The sequence below is a fragment of the Camelus bactrianus genome, chromosome 16 (assembly GCF_048773025.1).
Source record: "Camelus bactrianus isolate YW-2024 breed Bactrian camel chromosome 16, ASM4877302v1, whole genome shotgun sequence".
In the NCBI taxonomy this organism is placed as follows: Eukaryota; Metazoa; Chordata; class Mammalia; order Artiodactyla; family Camelidae; genus Camelus; species Camelus bactrianus.
The window spans coordinates 30,872,670-30,888,724 of NC_133554.1; the positions used below are offsets into that span (position 1 = coordinate 30,872,670).

Here is a 16,055-nt window from a genome sequence, read left to right on the forward strand (position 1 = left end):
AGATCTGGGTTAGGGGCCCCATCCTGCCTCCTTGCTCACCCTGAATCTTGGACATTGTGCTAGGACTGCCTGGCTTCCGCCTTCCGACCTTCCAGGGTTAGAATTAAACAAGATCACATATCCATGGCACCTGGAACATGGAAGAACTAGGACATTCACCCTTCCAAGTTCCAGGCATCGGGTGGCATGTCTTATGAGGCTAGCACCTTTTCCTCTCATCCACAGTTTCAAAGTCACTCCGGAATAACCCTCCTGAGGCAGCCTGGAGCCCTGAGAGCCCTGGTTCCCTCTCCCCTTGCTTGGCCCTGCCTCAGCCTCAAAGAAACAGAATGGAGAACAGCAGGCAGGTGGATTCATAGACTTTATGGGCTTTTACTCCACCAGGAGGCTTCTGCCATGACAAGCGCGCCTGTACAGTAAACACAGTTCACTCTGTTAAAGCTGTGGGGCACGGGAAGGATCCGGGAGGCCCCTGGGAGGCAGCGGGGCAGGCGTCAAGGGAGGGGCGGGCAGCAGCCAAGACTGGCCCAGTGGGCCCCAGGGTGCAGAGGGCGGTGAGGGCTGGAGTGCAAGAGGGGTCGGGAGGAAGGGCGGCTGCAGGGAGAGGAGGGCCATCAGCAGTAGCAGGAAGGAGGCAGGGAGCCGGAGGGGACACGGTCACCGTCTTTAAGGGATGGCAGGGGTGGGACACAGTGCCTGCGGATGGGCTGGGGGTGGGGAATCTGCCGGCATTTTCTGCGGCTGGAACACGAGGGACCGCTGTATAAAAGGGACTGTACAACATAACCTATGATACACTGTTTACATATGATACAAGGCTCTTTCCCTCTTTGGGTTTTAAAAAATAAGTGTACAATTTCAGAGCTTTTGGTAAAAAATATATACACCCTCAGAGCAGGAGCAGCAGCTGCTTTGGTGGCAGCAGCTGCTGCCTCTTCAGAAGGGGAAGAGGTGGTGCCAGAAAGGAGGGTGAGGCTATACAAGGAAATCTCACCCCGTAGCTGCCAGGAGCCCCGCACCCCTCAGCCCTGGAGGCCTGTGATGGGAGATGGAGGGGAGACCGAGAGGTAATAGGCATCACCAGAGTCCAGTTTTGCCTTTCCAGTCTCTGCCGTTCCCTCCCCCACTTTTTGGAGCTGCCTGCCCGGGTACAGGGGTCCACCCCAGCTCTGATGGGAAGGACCAAAGGGGAGTCAAGACAGGGAAAAGATGGAGACTGTGTGTTGGTATCCCACAGAAGAGCCAGAAGGGAGAAGACAACTCCCTTCTTAGTAGTGAGATACCCTAAAAGCAGGAGTCTGGGCAGCAGGCACCCAGAACTCCTGATCATACCACACCTCACCCCACTGCAATGCAGAGGGAGGGTCCTGTGGGCAGCTTCGTCCTGTGTTTCCCTGAGCATCTTTCCTCTCATCGGAGCCCACCCAGGGAGCTCTGGGAGGCCTGAGTGGGGGACTTGGAAGGGCTGACAGGTAACCTTCCCTCCCGCTGCTGCTCCTTGCCCTCATGAGCAGCTTCGTCCACACGTCTGGGTGTGTAGGGCAGCAGAGGCAGTGGGCAGGGAGTGGTGGGGATAGGGAAAGCACCCCGTACTATCCCAGGACCAGAGTAGACAAGGGTAGCACCAAACAGAAGGACCCCCCTCCCCAGCACACACACAACACCTTCCCTCAATGACCAGATACCTTCCTGCTCTTTAAAAGGGGGCACACTCACGCACGGACGCACAAGGGCATGTGATATTCAGGAATCCATCTAGGGGTCCCAGCCCAGACCAGGGAGAAGCTGGGGAGGTGGTGGACAGAAAGGCTGCCAATCCCTCCCACAATTCCACTCTGCAAGATGGGAGGGTGGGCAGCTCTCCGGCCTGCTTGGGAAGAGGAGGTTGGCTGGGAACTGCATCTCCGGAATAGATCTCGCTGGGAGGGTCCAGAGGAAGGAGCTCTGTGGCCCCTTTCCCCAGGCAGGGCAGAACCAGCAGGGTGGTTTTGGTTTGAAGGAGCAAGGGGGACAGTACTTCAGCAGGATGAACAGGCTTATGAGTCCAGGAGTAAGTCCACCCAACTCTTTCCCTTGGGGGCAGGAAGTTGCTCCCAGGGGAAGATGTCAGACGTGGCTTGGGATGTTGTGCAAAGTGCTTGAGTACCAGGTGCCCGAGGACCCTGGTGAGGGGCCGACCAGAGCCTCTGTGCTCACTGACTATTGCCCTCCAGCTTGTAGGAAAGCTCAAAGAGGAGGTTCTGGTTGTCAATGACCTGGAACTGGCGCACATAGGCCTTGGTCTGCAGGTGATGGGGGGACGCCTCCATTTCAAGGCCTAGGGGTGTGAGGAGAGAGAGGCGGTCAGGGGACCAGCCTCCCTTCTTCCTCTACACACACACCAGCCAGAGGAGAAGGATGCAGACTGGGATGCAGGAGGGCCCCTGGGGAGGCCAAGGAGAGAATGGAGAAACAAGTTTAAGGAAATAAACATTCGAGTGGGGAGTTATCCCAGGAACCCTCCTGTTCAGTCAAAGCTCTACCTGTAATGCTCTCAGAACCCTGGGTACTCACAGAGGGGCCGGCTCCGGTATTTGCGGACTGTCCTCACCTTCTCCGCCACTGAATGCTGGGGGATGACAAGGCATGAGCCTCGAAAAGGGCATAAAAAGGTGCTCGCTGCTCTTCTGCCCCCCCCCTCAACCCCCAACTTTTTTCTACTCCCCCTAGTCCCCAACTCTGGGGTGTAACGGGGTGCCAGGTGAAGGGGAGGTCGACTTGTCCCCCACCCTGAGCTGATGCTTTGCCACCTGTGAGCAGGTTGCCACAGAGACACCACTGGGGAGACACTCAGGAGTTTGTCAGGCAAGCTGAGTGCCATGAGAAATGCTGCTATCTTTCAGGGGGTGCCATAAGAGGGAGAGGATGCCAGCCCCCCACTCACAGGACTGGGGTTGGCAGTGTCACTCACCAGCTTCTCAATGTTCACCAAACCATCTACAAGGGTCTTACTCCCCTCGTGCAGGAAAGTCAGGTCTAGGGGCGGGAGAGAAGCAGGTGGATAAGAGAGGAGGTTCCCCTCCCCCAGACCGCACTCCATACGGGTGGAGGGAGCTCCTTTCTAGGTGGGTGCATGCAGAGCTGAGTTGAGAGGGGATTGAGGGTCAGAATGGGGCACGGAGAGTGTGGAGAGAAGAACACAGCTTGGAAGTGACTCACCTTTGAGGATCAGAGGCACGAAAGGAATCACAGGGGGCTTCATCTTGGAGATCACTTCTCGGTAACTTTTGTGGTTCCTGCAGGGGTCCTAGTGTTCAGCAAAAGAGGGACAAAGGGACAGATAGGCTCAGTGTACCCCAAAGTCATCCCCCACTCCCTCCCTCATCCCACTGCCCTAGATACACCTAGATCAGATAGGTGTGTAATTGGACGTGTAGCGGGGGGGTGCGCTGGGCAGGGGCTTGACTGTTCTCCCCTCCCCTCCAAGGATAACAAAGTAGCAACCTCCCCATTCTCCCCTTCCAGCATGTTGGGGAGGGAGACAGGGAGGGTCCCAGGCACTAAAAACTTTGAAAGGGAGCCTTGAGGTTTATGGGAACAGTCTCTGGGGTGCCAGTCCAGGGGCAGTTAAAAGAGCCAAACCCACTCACTGTCAGGTTCTCAAATTTGCGGAACAAGTTCTTGAATTTCCCTGGCAGCTTCTGCAGTGTGAAGGAAGGAGAAGGGACATCAGAGGGGGAGCTCCTTGGGTTTCATGGGATCTCCTGACTAATCCCCATGGGTTGGAGGGGGAAAGGGCCTGAGTGCCTTGCAAGCAGCTGGGAAGCAGGCGGGTGGGGAAGTAGAGCCAGCCCTTGGCTAGGTCTGGGGCGCTTGAAGTGGCCCAGAAGGATGAGTTATTCTGGGGAAATGGAGGCTTCTGCTGATACAAGTGCCCGTACAAAGGTGCCTCCCTGGGTGCTGGCTGAAACCCAAGAACCAAGTATGCGACCTGGCCTGGGCTGCCTGCTCCTCTCCTTCCTCCACAGGCACAGAATCCAGCTCTTCATAAATCTCCAAATGGACGGGGTCCCTTAGCCTTGCTGTGTGCCCTGGGGCTGTCTCTGCCAGAAGAGGGCGCCTCCCTCCAATTGGCACAAAGCCCTAGAGGCGAGCAGCGGTCCAGGAGGCCGCTCTTGGGGGAGCCCAGAGTGTCAAGGCTGAGGCTGGAGGCCAAGATCCCCGAGGTGGGCCCGCACAGGTGGGAGGAGCGGAAAGGGAAGAAGTCTCATCACCTCCCAGGTGAGCCTCAGGCGACTGACCGCGGCGTTGTCCAGCCCCATGACCACGGCGTAGAAGGACAGCAGGTCCTGGTTCTGCTTGCAGCTGCAGGGGCGGGAGGCGGGGTCAGTGGGCGGTCCGGTGGCCGAGACCTGCCCCCTGCGCAGCCTGCTGCACTCACATGGCCGCGATCTTGATGAACTTCTTGAGCAGCTGCGCGCGCTTGCCCGGGGCCTCGCAGAGCAGCACCTCGGTGGCCACCCAGTGCGTGACCTCGCTGCAGCGCTGCAGCAGCAGCTCCAGGTTGGCCGTCTCCCGGCGGCCGCGCTCCCCGTGGAACACGTAGTCCACGAACTCCAGCTGCACCCACGGCGGCGGTGGCGGGGCCGCCAGGGCGTGGGGGGTGTGGGTGGGAAGATGGCAGTGAGAGGCGGCCAGCCGGGAAAGGCAGGAGGGCGGGGGCGGGACGGGTGGAAAATAGAAAAAATGGGGACAGGACAGGATGCAACAGAGATGGGGGGGAAAACAACCAACATTAATAATACTCTACTGTCTGCTGAACACTTACCAGGTGTCAGGCACTTGAACCATCTGATATACATTATTGTTGCTGCCTTCTTTAATTTAATAGTGAATATTTTACAAATACTAGCCATGGGTCAGGTTCGAGGTAAGCAGCACTTGGGCCCTGAACCAAACTCCTGCGAAGTGGAGGATGGGGAGCTCTCTCTTTGCTTTTTTTTTTTTTTTTTTTTCCCCCAGATAAAGGGACAAAGGCTTAGAGCGGTTCTGGTGGTGCATTGCCCCAGGGCATGTAGCAAGAGAGCATCTTCACCAGGAAGTTCAGCCCAGACGCTGCCTCCCTCCAGGCCCTCAGCCCAGCTCCAGCCTCCATCCCTACCTCGTGCACGCAGCGAAACAGCTCCCAGTGGAAGGCCGTAAGGTGGTTGGCAACGTCCTCAGGCTCCCCTCGGTGGATCTCTGTGTCTCCAGGGGAGACCTGAATCTCCTCCGGGAGAGGCACCTGGTGGCAGGCAAGGGCACAGGGGCTGGGCTCCACTCTGAGCTAGTGAGTTTCTGCTCCCAGCCCCTCTCAGCCTTTGCTCCTAGCCATGGCCTTGGGAAGGTGTTCTTACCAGGGCCTCATAGCTGTCTCGGGTGCAGGCGAACAGGTGGCTGTTGATGCCCAGCGTGGTGAAGACACAGTCTTCGGTTGGCTGGAGAAGGACCTTCTCTGCAGGAGAACAAACTGCTCTGCCTCAGCCCCGCCAACCGCACCCTCACACACCCCAGCCACTGCTGCTGTCCCGTCCAGAAACTCCTAAGCCGGCACGGACACATTCTAGACTAACGGGATTCATATTATCACCAGTTTATGCCATATTTATCTGACATTTCCGAAAACAATTACTCCTTTTACATTTATAACCTCCAATTTGCTCCCAACATTTTTTCTTAATGGATGTACTGGGGATCAAACCCAGGACCTCATGCATGCTAAGCATGTGCTCTGCCACTGTGCTATATATACACCCCTTACCAACAGTGTTTACAGCTCTTCTCTCCTGTCACCCTTGTGACACTGGGAAAGCAGAGATTTTTTCCTTAGAGGAAAATAAGGCTATGACTATATTGCAGGCTTTTTGCTTTCCTTTCAGGATTGGAGGCCCACCCTGTGTCTTTAGCCTCAAAAACGTAGCACCCTTAGACGCTGGAGGAGGTTAAAGGAGCAGATCCCAAGGTGAATAAGAGGCAGGCACCCAGATCAGCATCCAAGTGTCCTGGACCAGTGCTTCCCCAACATTCCTGTGCATAGAAATCACCTGGGACCTTGCTAAAATGCACATTCTGATTCAGCAGGTCTGCAGTGGGGTCTGAGATACTGCGTTTGTAGTAAGCTCCCAGGTGATGCTCCTGGGGCTGGTCCCAGGACACACTTTGAGTAGCCAGGGCCTAGAATTCAGTCTTTACCTTTGCCCCAGAGTACTGGGCTTGGTGTTTCTCTTCTTGTGGCCCCCCAGCCCAGCTCTTTCTGACCCTCACCTCCTGAGGAGGCCACAGCTACCAGGATGAGGGAATCCTCGCGCCCTGCAGGCTCCTCTGAGTACTGCAATTTCTCTGTCACAGAGCCCAGAATGTCCTGCACAGATGCTGAGAGACGGCTGCGTATGGTCACATAAGAGTGGTCAGGCATGTAGACCCGGCAGAAGACTGGATAGAGACCGGAAGGTGGCTTTGCATCAGAGGATAGAATGGCAATATTGGCACAGTTCCCTCCAGGGTACCTCTGTTCCCCACCCCACCCCACCCCATCCTTCAACTGGTTGTCCTCTGAAAAACATGCTGTGAAAAGGACTGGTTCTATGACCCAGGGAGACTCCACGGAGGGTACCCCAGTCCCAGAGACCCCATAGGTTCCCCCGGAGCCACTCAGGAAGCCTGCCTCTCCTCCTGTTCACACTCACTCTCATCGGAACCCCGGAAGGCCACGCGGGTCTGCAGGCAGGAGTCTATCCGACGGAAGTGGCGGAAGAGTGGCTTCACCTGCTTGCTGGGTGGCTGGCTCTCCTCTGGGATCCTGGCATGGACACAGCTGGGCATGAGGAAGTCCTGCCCGGCATATTGAGGGCCAGGCAGACAACATCAAGGAGGGATATCAGAACTGGGTCAAGGATGCACCGGCATCAGGTTCAGAGAGTGGTAAAGGGGGTCAGAAGACAGGACAGTGGCCAGTTTGGGACAACTGTCTGAGTGACCCAGGTCAAATGCCACCTCTGCCATGAATTCTTCTCTACCCACTCCACCCACCAGGAAAGGTCACCTTTTTGTCTCAACTGGTATAGGGATATTGGGCTAATATTTGTTTATGTTCCTGTCTTATCTCTTCTACAAGATTGAGAGCTTTTGAGGGCTGGGATTAGTTCTTACTGAATTTTTTTTTTCATCCTCCAGGCCTAGCACACTGCCTGGCACATGGTAGGTGTAGGTCATCAACTGCTGAATTTTGCCAGCAAGAACTTCACAGTCTGGGAGGGAGACAGATGTGCAGACTGCTAATTCTAACCAAGGCAGGAGGTGTGTGGCGATGTAATAAAGGTACAAGGAGAGTTATGTTGGTATGGGGGAGGGACAGCTACTGCTAAAAGGTGGATCTGGGAAGCTTTCACTGAGAAGATGGCATTTGACCTCTTTGAAGGACAACAGGAAGAGCAGGGCGTGGGAGGAGGGCACTCTGGGGGGGACCATATAAATGACAGCAGGAAGGTGGGACCCACAGGACTTCAGGGAATGGTGGGGTGTAGAGGGAGTTTCATGGGGGAAGGGGGATGTGGTAGGTGAGATGGGAAGGATCAGCAGAGGCAGAAAGAGAAGGGCTGGGATGTTGCAACTCTTTCTCGTAGGCAAAGGGGGTGCTGTGGGTGTTTCTGGAATGGAAGCACAAGGTTGTCAAGTTTGAGATCTCTCTGGTGTCAGCATAAGAAGGAAGAGAAAGTTACAGAAGACCGTAAGCTGAAGCCCTGGGTAGGAGGCTGTGGCAATAATCCAGGGAAGGAATTATGAGGCCTAAATGAGGGGTGTGACGGTGGGAGGGAGTCAAGAGAAACTGAAAGGGCTGAAAAGATGGAGGGATGGGTGCAGTGGTGTCCTGAAGCTGGCTCACATTGGCTCATGAGAGCAGATTGTTCATTTTGGGGGAATTTTGCCAACTGGTTTTAAACACATGCACTAAAAAAAATTACATGTATATATTATGTATACATATATATAAACTTACACATGTATAATTATATATAAACATATATATGTTTTATAAATTTATAGCCAAATTATTACCCAAAAAGTAGTTCCCTAACTGTTTTACTACATTTTGCTATTATCCATGCTTTTCAGGTTATTTACATTCGATTGGATGTGTGTGTGTGTTGGAGGTGGTAATTAGGCTTATTTACTTAATTATTTATTTGTTTACTGGAGGTACTGGGGACCGAACCCAGGACCTGGTGCATGCTAAGTGTGCACTCTGCCGCTGAGCTATACCCTCCCCGCTCTACATCTGTTGGATTTATATGGTGAAAATAACTATGCAGTGGCCTGCTACTGCACATCTCTTCCCAACTTCACATTCAGTGACATCATGTTGGTAGCTTGAAATCAACTGTGGTGAGAGAATTTACACCATGGGAATCAGCAAAAGCTACAAATCAGGGCTCTTTTTCCTGATGTGCAGCTTGTTAAATATTTATCAGTACCCCCATTGGATTGACAAATAAATGGATGGGAGAATGGACCCCCTAAAATGACTGGAGACAGTACTTTGTGCTACTTCTCCAGTAAGAGAAAGGGAAAATAAAACTATCTTGGAGCCAAAACTCCAGAGGCACCCAGAGGCACCCAGCCCTGTAATAGAGGAGCAAGGGGGACTTCTTTCCTGTCCCCTCCCCCAGCCCATGCCCCTCACTTTAGCTCCACTGTTTCCACAAGCTGGTGCAGCCTCAGTGTGTCCTCTCGGAGGTCCTGGTAAAGGGACTCGTCCTTCATAATCAGCAGGTACAGATCCTGCGGAGAGGAGAAGAGAGAAGGTGAGGGCGAGTGTCTCATCCATGGCATGAGGCTCTGCAAAGGCAAGGCAGGGTCTCCATGCCTTCAAGCAAAGAAGAACCATATAAGCTAAGGCCGGCTGACATCTTTTCCTTCCAGGTACCCAGCTTGAGAAGTATGGCTCCTTCCAAGGGGCCCCCTTCCAGAGCAAACAGCCTGCTCACCCACCTTCTCATCCCAGGCCCACCTTGATGATGCAGCCGGCCCCCTCTTCCTCCTGCAGCAGCCCCTGGTAGGTGTCCAAGAAATGAAGGAGCATGGCTAGACAGGCCTGCTTCCGGCCCAGCCCCTCAGAGCCCTCCATGCCTCCTGCCCAAACAAAGCTGACCCCTAAGTTAAGAAAAAGTCCTGGGCAGGCAGACCTGAGGAGACTGGGAAGGGATACAGGAGTCAAAGGGAGGCAAGGCCACCCTTCAAAATTCTCTAGGTTTGGGCCAGGGAGAAAGGAGATCAAAAGGTCGTTGGAGCCAAGATCCTCCCATGCCCGATGGCACTCACTTGGCCACGTCCGGCTCCTGTTTGTTTGAATTTCACTTGAGGAAATTCACTAGAAGCTACCTGGTCCCACCTAACCTCGGATCAGCCCACAGCAGGCTGATAAAGGCCAGTGGTGCTGACCACAACCTAACCATACGTTAGTGTAAGGCCTGGTATTTCGAAGAGAGGCTACGATATTCTTCTCACTGGCCTGACATTCACAGTTTGGTTCTAGAATAACTCAGCGAGAGGCCCTATGCTTCCATGAGACCCTATGAATAGCCCAGCCAGCAACTTGTCTCTAGTAGACCCTACCACAGGGCGGCCGTGACCTGATGTTTACATCAGACCCTGTAATAACTTGCTGGGCAACCAGATGTTTAGAGCAATAATTCAGTGGGGAGAGAGGCACTCTTAATAGAATAATAACACCTTACACTGGTACATGGCTCTGCAGTCTCCAAAACACTCCCACATGTGCTATTAGAATGGTCTCCACAGCAGCCCCATAGGGAGGGAGGGCAGGTGCTATTTATCCCCATTTTACAGAAGAGGAAACTGAGGCCCCAGGAGGTTAGGTGACCTGCCCCAAGTCACCCAGTTGCTGAGTGGAAAACCTGGAATGGAACCCAGTGTGTTTTCTAGGGAAGAGCCTGGACTCTCACATCCCATGTGGAGTTGGGGGAGTGGCTCCCTCCCAACCTCCCCTTTTGCAAGCTCCACAAAAGGATATTACTGGTGTAGCTCCTGCAGAAATTTCTCCGTAGGGAGGAAGAGAGAATGGGTGAGAACGATGTCATCCAGCAGGATATCTGTAGAGATCAATTGTCACCACTGATGTCAGGAGGGCACTTCCAGGACCCCATGGGACACTCACCACCCCCTTTTCTTGCTTCCAAGGGCAAATTCTCTTTAGCCAGGCTGGATCCCCAGCCACCTGCCCCGTCATGCTCTGTACATGTGCACATATACACACACGCACACACACACATGAAGGTTCAGGGCAGCCGCTGCGGGGGTGGGGTTGGCAGCTGCCAAGGCAGCTGGAGGGAAGGAGGGGGCGCCCTTCGATGGCCACGCCCACTGGTCTCCAATGTGTGTGGGAAGCTGGTCAGATAATATACTAAGCTTGAGATCTGCCCGGAAAATAAAAGAGGTAGCCCACAGAAGGGTCTCTAGACAAAGAGAACTTCCAAGCACAGAGGTTAGGGTCAGTGTTGCGTGCTTGTGTGTCCCTCTTCCCCTCCCCACGCCCTACCTAACAGCTTTGAGTTCCAAATAGGCAGGTGAGAACCAGCTCCATTAAAACGGAAAGGAGCTACTGTCATCTCTTTGATCCTAAAGTCTTTAAATAGAAACCCTGTGTCCTCTGGATACCCAGGAATTGAAGAGTTAATGGTGGAAGGGCGGAGGGGAGTGGCTCCTCACACCACCCTTTCCCTCTCCACACCCCCACCTAGGCCTGGCTCAGCCAGTCAGCCAGGTACAAGGTCGCCCTGACTTGCAGCCAGCCCTGGGGTGGGGCAGGGCAGCCTGGCACACACAGACAGGTAGCGTGCGGGGAGGGAGCCAGGTGTCCTCACCAGGACAGGTTAGGGCCAGGTCCCCAAGCACTGCCCTGGGACAAAACCAAGGCTTCTTTTGGCCCTTGGGTCACCACCCTCTGGCCTCCAACTCTAGCCATGAAAGTGTAGCGGGAGAATCAACAGAAGATCCTCAACTTCAACTATGTAATTTCACAAATGAGAAACTGAGGCCCAGAGCTGGGAAGGAGTTGCCTGGAGCTGGAGTGAGAACCCAGACTCCTGAGTCTTTGTTCTTTTCTCAATAGGCCTGAAGCAAGCAGAGTGTCAGAGCAGAGTACAGTGGTCAGATGGGGCTGCTCAGACGTTTGAGAGACTTTGGCCAGTTTAGGGTACCTGCTGTAAGTCCCCTCCTCCCACATGCCCTGGGAAGGAATCGAGATGGCTTGAGAGCATTGGTTATATTGGAGAATGTCAGAGTGGCAGGTTCAGCTGATTCTTATTCACTCTGGGACTGATTTGGGGTTCCCTGAACCAGTTACTCTGGGGCTCCAGCATGCCAGTCTGGATAATACAGTGACAATCGGTTCAGGAGTCCTTCCCCAGGGGAGACTGAGCAGCACCCATGGCACCAGACCCCTGCGGAAGGGAAAGACAGTTTCTCCCTTTCCCTCTCTGCTCAGCTAGAGACTGTGTTCCTTAAGCGAGTCTGAGAGCCCCCCAGCCCTGACCCCCAGCTCCAGGGATGGGGACAAGGACTAGGGATGCCCAGCATCCTTCTGCTTTTTATTTCACGGGAGAGCTAAACAGAGCAAAGGAAGAGGAACATGGGGCAGAGTAGGGGAAATGTTGCTATGGGGGCTCCAGTTTGCTGTCTGTCTGTCTCTTCCAAGGCAGGCTCTGGTCCAATGTACAGCGTCCCCAGGGAATGTGTCATAGAGACACAGGGTGTGTGGTGTAGGTGGGAAGTTATGGTTAGGAGAGCTGTATGTGTCTGATATTTTTTCTAATTAAGTCCAAAAGGTGTCAGCTCCCCAGGGCAATGACAGCCTGAGCCAAGGAGAGGACTTGAGTCTCGAGAAAAATCTAGAGGAGTGGAACTCCATTCTACACACCTGGATTAGGGCTTCCTGCAAATGTCTGAGAGCAAAGTATGAAACCCCTGTGTTTAGGCCCTCAACCGGGGCTCCCAGTTCTCAGAACCTGCTGGGCTTGATGAAATGCTGAGAGGTAGCCCTAAAGATTCGCGGGTCTTCTACCTCAGCCACTAAGCAGCAATCTGGGGCCTCAGTTTCCTCAAAATCCCCTTAGTAGGGGTTCTAGTGGGGAGTGGTGAAGTAGCATCATCGTTTAAGGGAATAAGCCTCTCAGGGTGTGGTTATTTTTTAAAGAGGCCGTGTGCTGAGGCCTGTTGCCGGAAGGGCGGGAGTCAGAGTTTCAGACCCCACTGGATACTGCAGGGCCCTGATGTCTGCCCAGCCACCTCTCCCACAACCAGTACCTTCTGAGTCAGCCCCCAGTTAGAACGCTTCCCTCCCCACAAGCTGCTAAAGACAATGCATCCCTTTGCCCAAGCCCAAAAGGCAACTTGGGCTCTGTGCCTGTCTGGTACTGTCCCACTGAGCGGGCCACCCCTCTGCTCTGGGGCTTCTAAACAGAATCAGGGACTCCTGGAAGGTCTTTGGGGGCTTGGCCACCTCTAGGGGGCCTGCACTGACTGGTCTGGGCAGCTTCCATCTTAGTGTGTCAGGCCCTAATTTGGGGCCACAGAAGGAGGTAGTCAACATCAGGGCCCCGTGAGGATCTGGATAAAATGTCCAGGGGAGAAGAAGGGTGGCTTAAGGAGAGAAAGGGGTTCAGCTTCTTCTCCAGCCATGGATGAGGCTGCTACAGGGAGGAAGGTGGCATTGCCACTTCTCCACTACAGAAGGGTCTGTTCCTCCCATAGGCCCCTGCCTCACTTCAGCTGACCACTCAACCCCACACCGAGGCTCCGGCATAGCGCCACCCCCACTGTCCAAGGGCAAGGAAGAGGAACCAGGTGACAACCCCCTACTCCAGGATGGATGAGCCGGCCGATTCCTTACCTGAGGCGGCGCTGTCCCTGGTAGCCCCTCCCGCCAGCCGCTCCAGAACCCGGTTCAGAAGATGCTCCGGCCGCTCGGGGGCGCCCAGGGGGGCCCAGGGTGGAGAAGTCAGAGGCTCGCCCGGGGATAGCTCGTCTGAGGAGTACGAGGAAGGGGAGCGCAGGGGTCCCCCTCCCCCGAGCGGCCCGGGCCCCGGCACCTCCTCTAGATGCAGCCAACAGGGCCCCCCGCTGCCGAGCTCCTCCGCGACCCCCGCCGGCTCTCCCCCGTCCTCTTCAGAGGGCGGCTCCAGCCCCGGCTCGGCGGGGGGCTCCCGGAGGAAAGCTGGGAGCAGCAGGCGAGACACGCTCTGACGCCGCTGCAGCGGCCGCGGTCCCCCGGCTGGACCGCCGCCCCCGCCAGGTCCCCCACCCCCTCCAGGCCCGCCGCAGCTCCCCGAACCCCCGCCGGGACCTCCCGCCACCGTTCGTCCCGCCAGCTGCGAAGTCTGCTTCTTCAGAAATTTCTCCAACGGCTTCATGCCCCCCCCGCCCCTCTCCTCGGGGCCGCCGGGGGACCCAGGTGTCCCAGGCGCGGGCGGGGGGGGGGCGGGGACACGATGCTCAGAGCCGGAGGGACAGAGCGGAGGGCCGTGCCAGCGCAGGACTGGGGGCCAGAGGTGCTGGAGACTCGCTGGCCAGGGTACAGTGGCCAGTGGCCGGGGGAGGTGCCAGAGGGAAGGAGTGCCCGCTCTTAGTGACCCCCCATGCCGGCTGCAGCTCACGCGGCCCGAAGGTTGAGGTAGGCTGCGGAGCCGGTGCCCCCGGCTCTGCGCTTCTGGGCCGGGCTGCGGCGGCAGAGGCAGCAAGGCAGAGAGGACGCGGCGGCGGCAGCGGCGGCTGCGCTCCTGGTGGGTGGGGGGAAGGTGGCAGAGCTGAGACCGCGCCCCCTCCTCCAGTCCCCTCCCAGTCCCCGCCCCTGCCCTTCCTGGGCCCGCCCCCTGGACCGCGCGAGGCTTGAACTTGGGTGCTGGGCTGGCCAAGAGAGAAACAGTTAAGGGGCTGAATGGGGTTGGGTTCAGAGCAGATGCAGACATTAAAGGCAAAGACGAGGGAGCGATTTACCAATGGAGAGGGGTTCCTAGCTCGGGGCTTACGATGACTCTTGATATCATTGCAAAAAACCCATTCGCGCACCTTGACGCACCTACCTGTATTCAGGTGAGACCTATAAAAACTGCTGATTGGATGTCTATCACTCGCAATCTCGATAGTGTGCTCTGTTGCTATACTCACAGGAATATGTGCTATACTCACAGGAATATCTTCCTTCTGTAAGAAGGGCTGGGAAGACCTAGGGTGAATTGGCATTGGCACTGGGAGCGGTACCCATCTGCCCTTTCTGGTAGGGCACAACAGATGGTGAGGGCCTGGCCTGTGAGAGGCAGGTACTGGCAGGCAGGTAGGAGCCAGGCAGGGAGCAGCAGGTTGCGGCAGGTCTAATTGGAGTGAGGAGAAGCAGTAGGCAGTGGGGAGGAGACCAGGAGCACAAGGGCACCTGAGCCCAGCCAACAGCAGGAGGAAGCAGGGCCCTGGAGTTGGGTGACAGACTCCAGAACTGCCAACCAACACCGTCAGGCATAGACAGTCCCTCTGGAGATGACATAACCATGGAGTGAGGAAAGTGCTATCAAATTTCCCTATTCCTAATGACTATGCCCAGAGCATTCTGTCCTTAAGGGCACACTGTCCCAGGAGGAGGGTGGAATAGAGACACTCACTATACGCACATCAAGGTTAAGGTAACAAGGTGAGGGAGTGGCACCAGGCACCAGATGGGTTGAGGCTCCTGGGACAATGCCCCACCCCTGTTTACTGTGCACCGACCAGGCAGGGACAGGAATGCTAAAGGCTGGGAGTGGTGTAGAAATGAACAGGGTGTGTACTACCCATGTGTCACTGTGTATGCTTATCTGGTCCTATGTGTGCAAGAGCATGTGTTCATGGAAATAAAGCTTTGCACACCCATCTGTTTGTGGATTTGCAAAAAGGAACAGTGAAAAACACAATTTTGGCTAAGAAGCTGAAATAGAGATCCAAGTATCAGTTTCCTGGACTCCCTTTATTGGATATCCCAATATCCCTGGGGTTAAGAGGAGAAACTGGCTGGAGTGGCTTGGAGCTCCCCAGGCATTTCATGAACCGAATAAGAAGAGGGGAGGGCTCCACTCCCAGCACATGCCACAGTTACCAGATTAAGCTGGTTGCCTTGGTAACGTCCTCTCTGGGCAGGATTTGGGATTGTCGGTTAGGAGGGGAAAGGAACTGGGGATGTGGAGGGTGTGGGGAATACAAATAAAAGGGTCAAAGAGACTTCAGGAAACTGAAAGCTTGGGGAAAAGGACCCTAGCACCCTTCAACTACTCAAGGATATCAAGCATAGACTAAGTTCAAGACCTTGAATCAGAGAGGAAAGCCAGCATGGAGTCATGGTCCTCCTAGAACAGCAGTGGTTATCACCCCAACTGCCCATTGTAATCCAGGGAACTTTTCAAAAACTACTGTTGCCCAGGCTACACCTCAGATCAACTAAATCAGGTCTCAGAGATGGGGCCAAGGTTCATGGTATTTTTTTAAAGATCCCCCAGTGATTCATACAGCTAGAGTTGAAAATCACTGCCCTAGGGGGACAGCCCAACCAAGTGGGCTACAGATGCTGGGAGACAACTTTGTAAGTCCAAGTCTTTCGCTGTTCTGAGTCTCCCACAAGGCCTGTGTGCTGAACCGGTGGGGAGGGAGGATTGTTGGCAGGGTATCTACACTCTGTGATGGAAGGAATGGAGGGAGGGTGGTATGATTAACACCTGTGAGGAGATAGGGGCAATAGAGTTTGGGAGCTCAGCCAATGAACTTCTGGAAAGGGACAGGGCAGGGCTACTACCTAAGGTTGATCTTTCTGCCCACTGAGAGGCAGGCTGGGAGGGCAGAGAACCTGGGGGCTTTGCTGAGCTTGAGTTTCTTCTTGCTGAGCTGGTTACCAGGGCAACACAGAGAGCAATGGGATCTAACTGCAGGACTGGAGAATCAAGAGGCAGGGGTGAGGGGCAAGTATCTTAACAGGCTCATCTCTCCTTCCAGCAACCCACCCCCAA

The 16,055-nt window shown here is 55.1% G+C and overlaps 1 protein-coding gene across 3 annotated transcripts; it reads right to left on the reverse strand.

The window, feature by feature from the left end:
• Window positions 1-348: 348 nt before the first annotated feature.
• Window positions 349-13,835, reverse strand: RAPGEFL1 (Rap guanine nucleotide exchange factor like 1). Of its 3 annotated transcripts, none has more exons than XM_045520724.2 (15): window positions 12,926-13,835; window positions 10,049-10,127; window positions 9,026-9,161; window positions 8,699-8,796; window positions 6,705-6,817; window positions 6,283-6,450; window positions 5,376-5,473; window positions 5,141-5,263; window positions 4,421-4,599; window positions 4,254-4,344; window positions 3,630-3,680; window positions 3,199-3,286; window positions 2,951-3,015; window positions 2,554-2,608; window positions 349-2,423 (listed from the first exon to the last, which is right to left on the reverse strand). In XM_045520724.2, exons 1-15 carry the CDS (start codon window positions 13,443-13,445, stop codon window positions 2,344-2,346), a joined length of 1,944 nt encoding a protein of 647 aa, XP_045376680.2. In that variant the 5' UTR covers window positions 13,446-13,835; the 3' UTR covers window positions 349-2,343. The 3 variants fall into 3 exon arrangements, with proteins under 3 accessions (XP_045376680.2, XP_074198974.1, XP_074198975.1); XM_074342873.1 differs by having other exon boundaries at window positions 349-2,317; window positions 12,926-13,833; XM_074342874.1 differs by lacking the exon at window positions 3,630-3,680 and having other exon boundaries at window positions 349-2,317; window positions 12,926-13,834.
• Between the last annotated feature and the right edge of the window lie 2,220 nt (window positions 13,836-16,055).

Coding starts and splice junctions, on each gene's coding strand:
- RAPGEFL1 (XM_074342873.1), bottom strand. CDS start 13,445: ATGAAGCCGTTGGAGAAATTTCTGAAGAAGCAGACTTCGCAGCTGGCG. Junction 10,128..12,925: donor CAGGGACAGCGCCGCCTCAG/GTAAGGAATCGG, acceptor TGATCTCTACAG/ATATCCTGCTGGATGACATC. Junction 6,451..6,704: donor CTTCCGGGGTTCCGATGAGA/GTGAGTGTGAAC, acceptor GTCTCTATCCAG/TCTTCTGCCGGGTCTACATG.